General features: G+C 30.7%; 1 protein-coding gene and 1 long non-coding RNA gene across 2 annotated transcripts; one reads left to right on the top strand and one right to left on the bottom strand.

Moving 5' to 3' along the window:
* Nucleotides 1-2,281: 2,281 nt before the first annotated feature.
* On the top strand, nucleotides 2,282-7,822 carry LOC134690796 (uncharacterized). The gene is made up of 3 exons (XM_063550850.1): nucleotides 2,282-2,592; nucleotides 5,046-5,198; nucleotides 5,896-7,822. Exons 1-3 carry the CDS (start codon nucleotides 2,322-2,324, stop codon nucleotides 6,147-6,149), a joined length of 678 nt encoding a protein of 225 aa, XP_063406920.1. The 5' UTR covers nucleotides 2,282-2,321; the 3' UTR covers nucleotides 6,150-7,822.
* A 415-nt stretch (nucleotides 7,823-8,237) lies between these two features.
* On the bottom strand, nucleotides 8,238-11,974 carry LOC134690797 (uncharacterized). The gene is made up of 3 exons (XR_010102027.1): nucleotides 11,835-11,974; nucleotides 9,866-10,905; nucleotides 8,238-9,182 (listed from the first exon to the last, which is right to left on the bottom strand). It is a non-coding gene; the product is annotated as an uncharacterized LOC134690797 (long non-coding RNA).
* Between the last annotated feature and the right edge of the window lie 917 nt (nucleotides 11,975-12,891).

The raw sequence follows: 12,891 nt of genomic DNA on the forward strand, positions 1-12,891 counted from the left end.
GTTTGTGTAACTTCGCAAATATTTGCGTTAAATTGCGTTATATAACGCAAACATAGGAAGAACAAGAGTGTGTCCAAAGTACACGGATGCCCCACTCGCTCTATCATTTCCATATTCAATGGACCTTGAAATTAAACCAAAAAAAATAATAGAAAGATCATACCATAGGGAGCATGTGTACTAAGTTTTAAGTTGTTTGGACTTCATCTTCATCAAAAACTAACTTTACCAAAAACTTCAACCAGAAACACCCACTTTCATTTTCTATGTTCAGTGGACCTTGAAATTAGGGTCAAAAGTCTCATTTGACTGTAAAATTAGAAAGATCATATCATATAAGCAATAAGTGTACTAAGTTTTAAGTTGCTTGGACTTCAGTTTCATCAAAAACTACCTTGACCAAAAATTTAACATGAAGCGGGACGAAAGGACGAACAGACAGACGGACGCACAAGTTATGCGACATGAAAATCTCCACCAATCACGAACTGGGCAGAGCATTGAAATTGAGGACGAAGGTAACGACCCAAACTACCAATCACGGTCTTGTAGCTGCACGGTTGGTTGAAATAATTATGACGAGTTGAATTGTCATCAATATCAAAGTTCATCGATTGCCGGATCAGATGCTGACTTTGAAAATTCAATAAAACAGGTAACTTTCAATGGAATCACAGAGAGCATGCGTGTACAAGACAGAAATTTTCCATTTCTGGCCAAAACCAATTTGATTAATAGTTCTTTGGACAGAAGATCCAAAAAGTATGGGTCGGGCGAGTGTTTTTTTTTCATTGTATATATTTTTTGAAAATCAGTTTTGTTGAGGCGGGTGCTCTTCAAGTCGAGCGAGCAGTATATATATAATACATACATTTTAAATTGCGCAATACAGAATTTTATGTACATGTAAAAAAATTGGTTACTTTACAGAAAAACGGGAGGTGAAACATGACCTTATAAATATTAAAAAAACAAAATATTCTTTCAGATACCAAAATTTAGCTAAAATACCTGACCGGTAAGAACAACAAGGTATGGCTTGAAATCTCTCAGATATTCTGCTGCCAAACTATGGAATGAGTTGCCAAACCACTTTAGAACTGAAACATCTTTTACCCAATTCAAAAGTCTAAAAAACTCATAAAAAATGCATTTGCTTAGTTTTATTTATTTATTTATTTATTTATTTATTTATTTATTTATTTATTTATTTATTTATTTATTTATTTATTTATTTATTTATTTATTTATTTATTTATTTATTTATTTATTTATTTATTTAATTTGTGAATGCTGTGCTTTAGTTTTTATGTCTGCTTTTAGTGCTTATGCATGTGTATAATATAGTATTTAAATAGTGCCGCCTAAATGTGCATGAAATGTATGTTCTATGTCTTTTATGTTTTAATATTTGTATTGTGTATGATTGTTATGTAAATGTATGCATTTGTCGGTTATAAAAGCTCAGAGAGCTTATGTTTATTTGTTATGTGACATGCCGACTATAAATAAAGCTTTGAATTGAATTGAATTAAATGCTAAATTATGACCATAATTTGATGAATTTGTGTCTGTATGACAGTCTATACCATACCCACCCAACTTTCTGGTTCACTTTGGTTATGTATACTTTTGATTATTTTTTGTCAAATAAGCTTTGACTGCCGGTTAAAATTCATACATGTGTATATAATAAGGAAGCATAGAGGACCCAAAAAAAATCGTAATAACGAATATACAAAATTTTCTAAAACGATTTCCACAAATTTAATCGGTTATAACAAATTACAAAATTCGTGATAACGAATTAAATTTTAAATGGTGCACGGACACAGTGGCGGATCCAGAGGGGGGGGGGGTTCCGGGGGTGCGCACCCCCCCCCCTTTATTTTGGCCGATCAATGCATTTGAATCGGGACATATGTTTTGCACCCCCCCCCCCCCTTTTGCCCTGGGCTAGCACCCCCCTTTCGAAAATTCCTGCATCCGCCACTGCAGAAAAAAATTAAAGAAACGATATTCCAACAGTTATATTTAACTTTTCTTGATTGTTTTTGAAAAAACTATGAACATGTTATTTGATGTTATACAGTTTTTAAGATAATTATGAAAAAGCAGATACTAATGTCACTAATTAAAACCAAGGACGTATAACTAATTAACATATCTAATATATCGTCCTTGTTAAAATGTTAAAGAAAATGACATTTTTTCTGACGTGAAAAAAACACGGAAGGAAAGATAATCCAGTCATGATTGATGAGCACCCCTACTAAAAATATTGAAATAGAATAGCCCTTACCTGTTAGGTAAATTTCAAAATGGCGAAATCAAGAGGTGACTGGCTCCTCGTAGCAGGGCTAGTATTTTCGGGATTTGCTCTTCTTTTTCTTGTTATTGGTTTCGCGACACCACATTGGTTGGAACTAGACACTAAGTTTATAACAAACAGTGGGTTTGAAAAGCTTGGATTGTGGGAAGCGTGCTTTAACAACTGGGCATATTACAGAGACTACACTGGCAAAACTTACAACGGATGTTGGTGGATCTTTTCGTACGAATATCGTCCAATATGGAGTTATATCAACCCTCGTAAGTTTTATTCACATTTAAGTAAATCTCTGTTTTGATCAAATACAGAAATAATGTCGTTTTGATGACTTACCTGAAGTTACCTGTGGGAGACACCATTGTTATTGTTTACTTCCGGTATTTTGAAAAGAAAGAAATTATTTTTATTCTCATAATTCTGTCATTTTTCTAAGTTGATTTGTGTCAGGAACGACATTTACTCTTTGATTAATCTGTTGTCCTTTCCATTTAAATGGTTTGACAATATTAATAAAAGGATTTTGTTTTTTGTTTTTTTTGGAAAAAGGGGGGGTATAGTAGTTCAAAATCATTATGATTCTCGTGCCTCTTATAATTCGAATTCTTTAAGTGTGACAAATTCATGGATCATTTATTAAATGTCATTAAAATTTGAGGGGGTAGCTTCAGACAAACAAATGACAAAATAAGGAAAAAATTGTGGCTACATGTACATTTTTTGTAAATGAAGTCAACAGTATTTTTAGGTGCATGACGAACATTTTGACAAATCACAGTAAAACTTTTACCAATTTGGCGCTAATAGTTCATTTTGTAGTTGAAAATGATTTTTGACGCCTGACAGTAAACGGCAATATTACCATGATAACTTACCCTCATTATTGAGCACAGACATGTGACAGAGTTGTCAAGCCACAACTGGAGATTTGGAAATTTTCAGCTGGAGTTTGGGCCTCATAACTGGAGATTTTTTATCGACATTTTTATCGACGTATGCAATGGTTTTTTTTGGTGTTTTATCTGCATATTTTCTTTTTTTGTTAATGATTCTATAACTCCATAGCCATTTTTACTTGATAGAAATAGAAGATAAGGGGTTTTTAAATATTAATTTATTATATGTAAAGTTCAAGATAAAGTGATCAGCCATCATATATAGTTGGTAAAAAGTATCTCTGCTTAAACTACATTGTCAATTTTGGTACCACTACTGAACAGTGGTGTTGCATTGATAGAGTTGTGAGCTTTCTGGTGGGTTTGCCGTCTCCATATGTGTGGTCAAGTCATTAGGGTCACCATAGTCAGCTTTGCAACAAGTGTAGTAGGCATACATATCATATTTGAGATCATTAAGACATATGTCTTTGAGGTTCAGTAATATAACTGGTCATAACTGTTCAACTGTTCAATGTTTTTAACTGCATCACATCAAAGTCGTTGTTTTTACAACTTTTAACAATTAATCCATTGTCGGTATTTCACTTTTAATCATCCAGGCATGTGTCTTAAACATGCTAGTTGATCACCAGGTAATTGCCAATACCCTTTTATTGCTGTATATACTGTCTAATCCTTAACACCTTCATAGACAACTCGAGGCTATTTACCTTTTGACATCAAAACAATTGAAGGAAACTTCCGTTTTTCTCGGACTTTTCCGATATCAATTTCGAGTTTCTCTGACTTTTTCTCTGTCAGTAACAATTTTGTAAACAAAAATTTCTACTGAAAATTTTTCGAGGTTGACATTTTCAAAAAGCGGAAGATTTCAAATTTAAACGGGAGGGACGGAAGAGGGTCTTAAAAGCGGGAGATTTTGACTCCCGCCGGAAGAATCACATGTATGTGAGCATAGAAAAAACAAAGATTTTTAAAATTTGAGTCGCATACATTAATTGCTGTACATGTTGTACGTGAATTCTATCTTGCTCAGTACTTAATCAAAACTTAAGATATCTTAAAAATTTCAAAGAGTCACCGTTCTCAACCATGTTTGAGAGATTTCTTATTGGCACTCATACATTGTACATCGTCGTACCACATCTTCTTATATCTAATTAATTGTCTTCATTTTAGATGTGCTAGCGCTTTGCCCAATGATTTTACAGTTCAATAATATATGAAAACTACATAAACAAACAATTCTTAATCATATTAATAGTAATAATTGTTCCTAGCTAATATGGTAGATTGCTTAATTAGTAACTTGTGACGCACCATCAATATTTTAATATAACTGTTTATTAAAAATCATATTACAATTTATAAAAATGTACATATAATCCATAGAGATTAATACATGGCCTTTTCCATAAAGGGCCTGGGTATCATCCCGAGACCCCATACATGTATCAGCTCAATAAGGGTCGAGTGATGATACCCAGGCTGATTTGGCAAAGACCATGCATTATAATTTCTTTATCATATATACTGTAAACTAACTTATTTTCCAGGATACTTAATTTTGCGTTTTACCCTCCCTAGACGTCTTTGGGACTATTTAATTTCGCGATTTTCTGAAATTCAATAAGGAATGATCCAAGTATTACATATTCGTGACAATTAATATTCACATTAATTTTCTTCTCGCAAAGTCGCAAAAATAAATCGCTCGCCAAAATAAGTTGGTTTACAGTACTTCCGACAATTGTATTATATATATGAATTAGCAGAATGATTAATGTACATGTTGTATATTGTATATTTATTTCTAGCATGGTTCCTTGGAATCCAAGTAATGATGACATTGGCTTTACTAGCAGAGACTTCAGTGGTATTACTGGCAGTGTTGTTCCTGATTGGATGTTGCCCAGGGAGAAATAGTGTCTGTGGACTATTTATTCTTGGTGGTATAGGATTATGTTCAGGTACAGTACATTGAAGCATCATACACACTATAGAAATTGTAAGGTATTATAACCTTAATATGACAGCAATCGTACACATGTAACAATACTCGAGGATAGCACACAATCTTTAAGGATAAATGAAGTCAGAAGTTTAAAAAAAAGGACTTGTGAACAAATCAAACTGAACAAAGGTCATACATGTAGCGGGTTATTTTAAAGTGTGCACCACATTTTTTATGTTATTTCGAAAAGACAGAAAAAATGTACCGTCATTTCTTATAATTTAATTCTAAATTCCATTTTAAACGAGAGTAAACCATGAAAAAGCGTTGATGATGTCGGTCACATGACAAAATTATGTCTATGAGCTGATAAACATAACAATGTCAGCCAATCAGAAGAAGTGTTACATCCAAAATTAAATGATTAAGATAAACATGATATATGACAAATGGACATCAAGTCAGCCAATTCTGATACCTCAATCCTCTTCACGTTAAACTTGATGTCTAGAGAAAACTAAGACATAAAATTAAAGAACATTCATTATAGTCAACAATCTTTCTTACTTAAAAGTTATAATAATATGTATAGATAACTTAAATTGATGTTACATGTATATGCAAAAAAGCATCGTACCAAAAAATGTTTGAATTTACTGAAAGCTTCACACAGTTTATTTATCAATTTCAATTTTCTACTTAATCAATTTCAGGTATTTTGACAGCCATATGTACCGTTATATTTGGAGCGAAGTCTGTTGTGGACAGACAATGGATAGAGAATCCAGATAAAAATTTCCTGTCCTGGTCGTTCGGATGTGTTGTATTTTCTGGTTTCCTAATCCTGTTTGGAGGAATGTGCATCATTGTATCTGCTCTACAGGTGCGATTAGCAAACCAGTACAGCCACAGGGCCAAGCCATACGCAGGATACGAAGCTAGACACGAACCTCCTTATTACTCATAAGAGGTCAAAGGTTGAAGCTTCTGACTTCTTGTTATGTACATCTTTTTCATTTTGAAAAAAAAAAAATTATTTAATGTACAGGTGTCATTCTTGATCTGTGCGGTCTTCAAAGATTCGTTTACATTTGTTGGAGTAGACTTTTTAATGTCTTTTACATGTTTTATACATCTACATTTTGTACATGTACTCACAAGGTTTTTTTAAATGAATTTAAATTTTAGTGATTATTTTTTGGGGCAAATTGACACAAGTTCTATTGATGTATTTTAAGAATAAAATATATAATTTGTATCCAGGTGGTGAAATATTGGATTTTTTTCTCTTATTTTGACAAATTAAGACTAGTACTATAAAAAAAAGGCTTGCATTTTATGCAAAATGCAATAAATGAATGATTGCTTTAAATAGTTGTCTTATAAACAAAATGCCATCTTCATACATGTTTTTAAATACCTTCTCTGTTTTTGGAAAAAATATGAAGATATAATTTTTGAATTTCAAATAAGAATTTTTTGAAACTTTTCCATTATTTTTTTTAAATTGTATATACATATACAGTTTTGTACATGCACAAAGTTATCAAATGAAAAAAAAATCAGAAAATATGTGTAAATACATTCCATTTTTTTTATAAATTTAAATTTTTTAATAATTATTTTGTGTAATATATTTGTAAATAATATAAGCCTCTAGAGACAGAGTCTCAACACTGTACATACTCATTTTATTAAGCAAGATATATATTTCTAAATTGTGTAATGTATCATAATATCATGTGCCATTGTTGTATATTTTTGCCATGGTGAGAAAATGTATTCTATTTTGAGATACTTGTACTAATTTGAAATTGACTAGTTGTGTGAAACATACCATTTTAAAAAATTATGAGTCCCAGCAATGTGCAAATTGAAAACTTTAGTGAGTCCCATCAGAAATGCATTTGTTTGCTCTCATCAGAATAAATTGCAAGAATTCCTGGTTTTGAATCAATTTTTTTTTTAATCTCTCATGTAGATGTTTGAACTGTTGATATTTAAATTAAAATCTCTTAAAAACTTCAAAATAAGATAATATAAGATTTTTATTAATTAGATATGCCATGTTTCCTTTTTTATAGAAATGGCCATTGCAACAAAATGTACAAACTCATTCAGATCACGTTATCATTACCAGACTTGACTGCATAATATAAATAATTTTAAAAAGAAAGATATAAGTTATAATTTGTAGTCAAGGATAATAATTTTAATATATTGGTACTTTTAACTCTTATATCTCTCATATTAATAGCAATTTTATGTCAATATGAAAAATCATTTAAATCACAAGTCATCATTCAAATCTTTAAAAGGGAAGCTACTCACTACACAAATTGAGAATCAGACAAAAATAACTCTTTTCTGTTACTCAGCATGGTTGTTAACAGATTTTTTTTTTATTTAAATGTAAGTTGTAAATTTTGTTGTTCATATTTATTATTGGAATAATTTTATCACAAGTGGTTATCATCCAATCACATTTGAATATTGAATATCATTGAGGAGGACAAAGGACACCTCTTAATATTGATTGCAAATTTTTTTAGAAAAGTTTTCAAATATTCAGCTTTAATCATTTCTGATGAATGTAAAAAGAAACACTTAAAAATTCTCATTTTTTTTTTTCTTTTTTTTTTCAAAATGATTTATATTCAAAGGGAGACAACAAAATCAGATTTTATGAAAGAAACATTGGTAAGGTGGCAGAAACCAGTTATTTTACAATAAATCTTTAGAATTTCATGGATTTATGATTTTATTTTCTTGAAAATTCATTCAAGCTTATATACAAATAAAATGTATGGTTTCAAGGAACCAAGATGTGTGCGTGCTTATGTAAATATATAGAAAACCTTTAAATGAAGGTGTCTGTTCAGCATGGAGATTTAAAAATTTATAAATGCATTGTAAATAAGGCAAAAAATGTGATGCTCTGATACCAATCTATTGCTCACCTGCAGAATCCTGCTAAAAGCCAACAAGAATTTTAGGCAAAATTCAAGAGATAAAGGATATTTAGTGAATTAGAGCATTGTCCGAACCTATCCTTACCATCAAAATCTCAAGATATTTTTGTTTACAAAAAAATGAATATTTTCACTACTTTGATTGGATGCCGTCAAGTGAGGAGACCACAATTTTGACATCTGATTGGACCCATGTGTGAAGGAAATCCCCAACCTGTGTATGCAACTACTTACTTGTGTAGTATACTAGCCTAGAATTTACATTCAATTATTTTTTTAGTCCACATGATGCAATTATATACCTCAATGCTTTACTATAACAAAATTTCTGCGTGGGACACATGTTCTGGTACACCAAAACTGGTACCTGCTACCTTTAACCACTCATTGAAAACAATTTATTTACATTTTTTTAGTCTGATTGAGTTCTTGAGTTATTAACCATTAAAAATACATGCATTTCATATGGTTACAGCACAAAAAAAAAACATTTATAGGTTTTGTAAGACCAAATTTATTATAGCAATATTTGTGTCTTTTGCCGTCATACTGCTTTGAATGCCAAAAAATTAGAAAAAAATGATTGTGTTCATATTTAATAACTTTTATTGTGTCAGTTTTCTGGTACAGTGTACAAATTATCCAACAGTGTTTAAAACTACTTTAGTTTATTGTTTCATGCATGATATAAAACCACTTACAACTGATCTCAAGAAGTATTTTCCCATAGTTTGAGGTATGAAATAGTCTCAATTCTTGTCACTATCATTGTTCTATTGACTGCAGTGCTGAAAAAGGCTTAGTTATGAATAAACTAATATTTTTGGTACATATATTTCACTTTGTAGATCCATGATGCACTTAACTAAGTGTACATTTATTCGCAACCAGTCTCATATCTCTTCTCCACATGAGCTAGCTGTGTAGGCCGCATGTTGAAATTTTAGAATTGCCACACTATTGCTGATGAGAAAAGCCAGTTTTCTTATTTCTGTAATCTGTCCTACTGTATCAACGTTGTAGTAGAGCTATAAAAAAAGAAGAATTCATATATTCATGGTTAAAAAGTCAATAAATAAGAAAATGTACATATCATATGAAATAAATCATTATAACAGGCAATATACAGTAGAATCAGATTTTTCTAGTACTATGCTGAGGCTTGTTTTACTGTTTTCTCTCTTTGTAATTGCTATTTCTATATAATTTATGATATAAAACCATAGTGTGATGAACATAATCATTTCAAAACAAATCAATTGAATGTCATTGTTTGTATTGGAATACAGAGTTATCTGTCTTGATATTTGATAATTCTTAAAATCCATGTAAAAACTATTTGCTTGCAAACAGACCTATACATTGACTATGAATAAAACAAATATAATACCACCCACATGTAGAACTTTTAAAAAGGCACATTTTGTGATATTATAAAATCATGTTAAGGCTTAAGGTGGCAGAAACCAGTTATTTTACAATAAATCTTTAGAATTTCATGGATTTATGATTTTATTTTCTTGAAAATTCATTCAAGCTTATATACAAATAAAATGTATGGTTTCAAGGAACCAAGATGTGTGCGTGCTTATGTAAATATATAGAAAACCTTTAAATGAGGGTGTCTGTCCAGCATGGAGATTTAAAAATTTATAAATGCATTGTAAATAAGGCAAAAAATGTGATGCTCTGATACCAATCTATTGCTCACCTGCAGAATCCTGCTAAAAGCCAACAAGAATTTTAGGCAAAATTCAAGAGATAAAGGATATTTAGTGAATTAGAGCATTGTCCGAACCTATCCTTACCATCAAAATCTCAAGATATTTTTGTTTACAAAAAAATGAATATTTTCACTACTTTGATTGGATGCCGTCAAGTGAGAAGACCACAATTTTGACATCTGATTGGACCCATGTGTGAAGGAAATCCCCAACCTGTGTATGCAACTACTTACTTGTGTAGTATACTAGCCTAGAATTTACATTCAATTATTTTTTTAGTCCACATGATGCAATTATATACCTCAATGCTTTACTATAACAAAATTTCTGCGTGGGACACATGTTCTGGTACACCAAAACTGGTACCTGCTACCTTTAACCACTCATTGAAAACAATTTATTTACATTTTTTTAGTCTGATTGAGTTCTTGAGTTATTAACCATTAAAAATACATGCATTTCATATGGTTACAGCACAAAAAAAAAACATTTATAGGTTTTGTAAGACCAAATTTATTATAGCAATATTTGTGTCTTTTGCCGTCATACTGCTTTGAATGCCAAAAAATTAGAAAAAAATGATTGTGTTCATATTTAATAACTTTTATTGTGTCAGTTTTCTGGTACAGTGTACAAATTATCCAACAGTGTTTAAAACTACTTTAGTTTATTGTTTCATGCATGATATAAAACCACTTACAACTGATCTCAAGAAGTATTTTCCCATAGTTTGAGGTATGAAATAGTCTCAATTCTTGTCACTATCATTGTTCTATTGACTGCAGTGCTGAAAAAGGCTTAGTTATGAATAAACTAATATTTTTGGTACATATATTTCACTTTGTAGATCCATGATGCACTTAACTAAGTGTACATTTATTCGCAACCAGTCTCATATCTCTTCTCCACATGAGCTAGCTGTGTAGGCCGCATGTTGAAATTTTAGAATTGCCACACTATTGCTGATGAGAAAAGCCAGTTTTCTTATTTCTGTAATCTGTCCTACTGTATCAACGTTGTAGTAGAGCTATAAAAAAAGAAGAATTCATATATTCATGGTTAAAAAGTCAATAAATAAGAAAATGTACATATCATATGAAATAAATCATTATAACAGGCAATATACAGTAGAATCAGATTTTTCTAGTACTATGCTGAGGCTTGTTTTACTGTTTTCTCTCTTTGTAATTGCTATTTCTATATAATTTATGATATAAAACCATAGTGTGATGAACATAATCATTTCAAAACAAATCAATTGAATGTCATTGTTTGTATTGGAATACAGAGTTATCTGTCTTGATATTTGATAATTCTTAAAATCCATGTAAAAACTATTTGCTTGCAAACAGACCTATACATTGACTATGAATAAAACAAATATAATACCACCCACATGTAGAACTTTTAAAAAGGCACATTTTGTGATATTATAAAATCATGTTAAGGCTTAAGGTGGCAGAAACCAGTTATTTTACAATAAATCTTTAGAATTTCATGGATTTATGATTTTATTTTCTTGAAAATTCATTCAAGCTTATATACAAATAAAATGTATGGTTTCAAGGAACCAAGATGTGTGCGTGCTTATGTAAATATATAGAAAACCTTTAAATGAGGGTGTCTGTCCAGCATGGAGATTTAAAAATTTATAAATGCATTGTAAATAAGGCAAAAAATGTGATGCTCTGATACCAATCTATTGCTCACCTGCAGAATCCTGCTAAAAGCCAACAAGAATTTTAGGCAAAATTCAAGAGATAAAGGATATTTAGTGAATTAGAGCATTGTCCGAACCTATCCTTACCATCAAAATCTCAAGATATTTTTGTTTACAAAAAAATGAATATTTTCACTACTTTGATTGGATGCCGTCAAGTGAGGAGACCACAATTTTGACATCTGATTGGACCCATGTGTGAAGGAAATCCCCAACCTGTGTATGCAACTACTTACTTGTGTAGTATACTAGCCTAGAATTTACATTCAATTATTTTTTTAGTCCACATGATGCAATTATATACCTCAATGCTTTACTATAACAAAATTTCTGCGTGGGACACATGTTCTGGTACACCAAAACTGGTACCTGCTACCTAAAGGTATAACTATAGTACTGCTTGGCTCATTTTACATAAATTGCATATTTGTATTCAGACATCTTTTAAAATGAGATTTTTTTCTTTTGTATAAAAATTATTTTTGATAGCTTTTTAAAATATAGGTTGTTGACAACAAAAGAATAGATATTAACAAAACAATAAACAAAATTACTTTTGAGAATGAGAAATACATTAACAAATTGAAGACCCATTGGTGGCATTCGACTGTTGTCTGCTCTTTTGTCAGGATGTCACATTCCCCCTTCCCATTCTCAATTTTATTTATACAATTTTGTCATGCTTGGATTCCACTTGTAGCCGTTGGAAACTGTTTTTGCTGATAAATGAATCAAAGAAAAAAATAATATACAGCAGCATTTCATTGTTAGTTTTTATTGCTCATAGTAGAAAATTGTAAATGTTTCAGATGATTACTTTCAGATCTTATCCATTAATGCAAACACTGAAAAATGTCAAGACAAAATTGAAAAAAACCTACTGAACTATTGGAGTTCATTAGATACAGCTATATCTTACATGAATTTATTGTAAATTATTAAAATTATTGCAGAAAAAATAGTAAATAATAGTTTTGTAATAAAACATAACGATTGAACATGTACACTGATATGTATACTAGGTGGTTCTTCATCACTAGTTACAGAATGAAAATTTCTTTCAATATGATAATATAATCCATGCATATTTGAAAATAAAGATAAAAAAAAACATTTAGAAAATTTTATTGTTGGATTAGATTTATTCTGAAAGGCATTTGTATTAAAGCAGACAGACATAATTGGATACAATTAGAATATGATTTCAAATTTGCCTGTATTAGCATGATTTTACACTTGTGAGATATAACAAGATAATAAGATGCAAAATATAACGAGAAAAGCAGGAAATAC

The sequence above is a fragment of the Mytilus trossulus genome, chromosome 11 (genome assembly GCF_036588685.1).
Source record: "Mytilus trossulus isolate FHL-02 chromosome 11, PNRI_Mtr1.1.1.hap1, whole genome shotgun sequence".
In the NCBI taxonomy this organism is placed as follows: domain Eukaryota; kingdom Metazoa; phylum Mollusca; class Bivalvia; order Mytilida; family Mytilidae; genus Mytilus; species Mytilus trossulus.

Bases quoted from the DNA above. Each gene is read 5' to 3' on its own strand.
- LOC134690796 (XM_063550850.1), top strand. From the start codon at position 2,322: ATGGCGAAATCAAGAGGTGACTGGCTCCTCGTAGCAGGGCTAGTATTT. The intron at 2,593-5,045 runs GTAAGTTTTATT...ATTTATTTCTAG, and splicing joins ATGGAGTTATATCAACCCTC to CATGGTTCCTTGGAATCCAA. The intron at 5,199-5,895 runs GTACAGTACATT...AATCAATTTCAG, and splicing joins TGGTATAGGATTATGTTCAG to GTATTTTGACAGCCATATGT.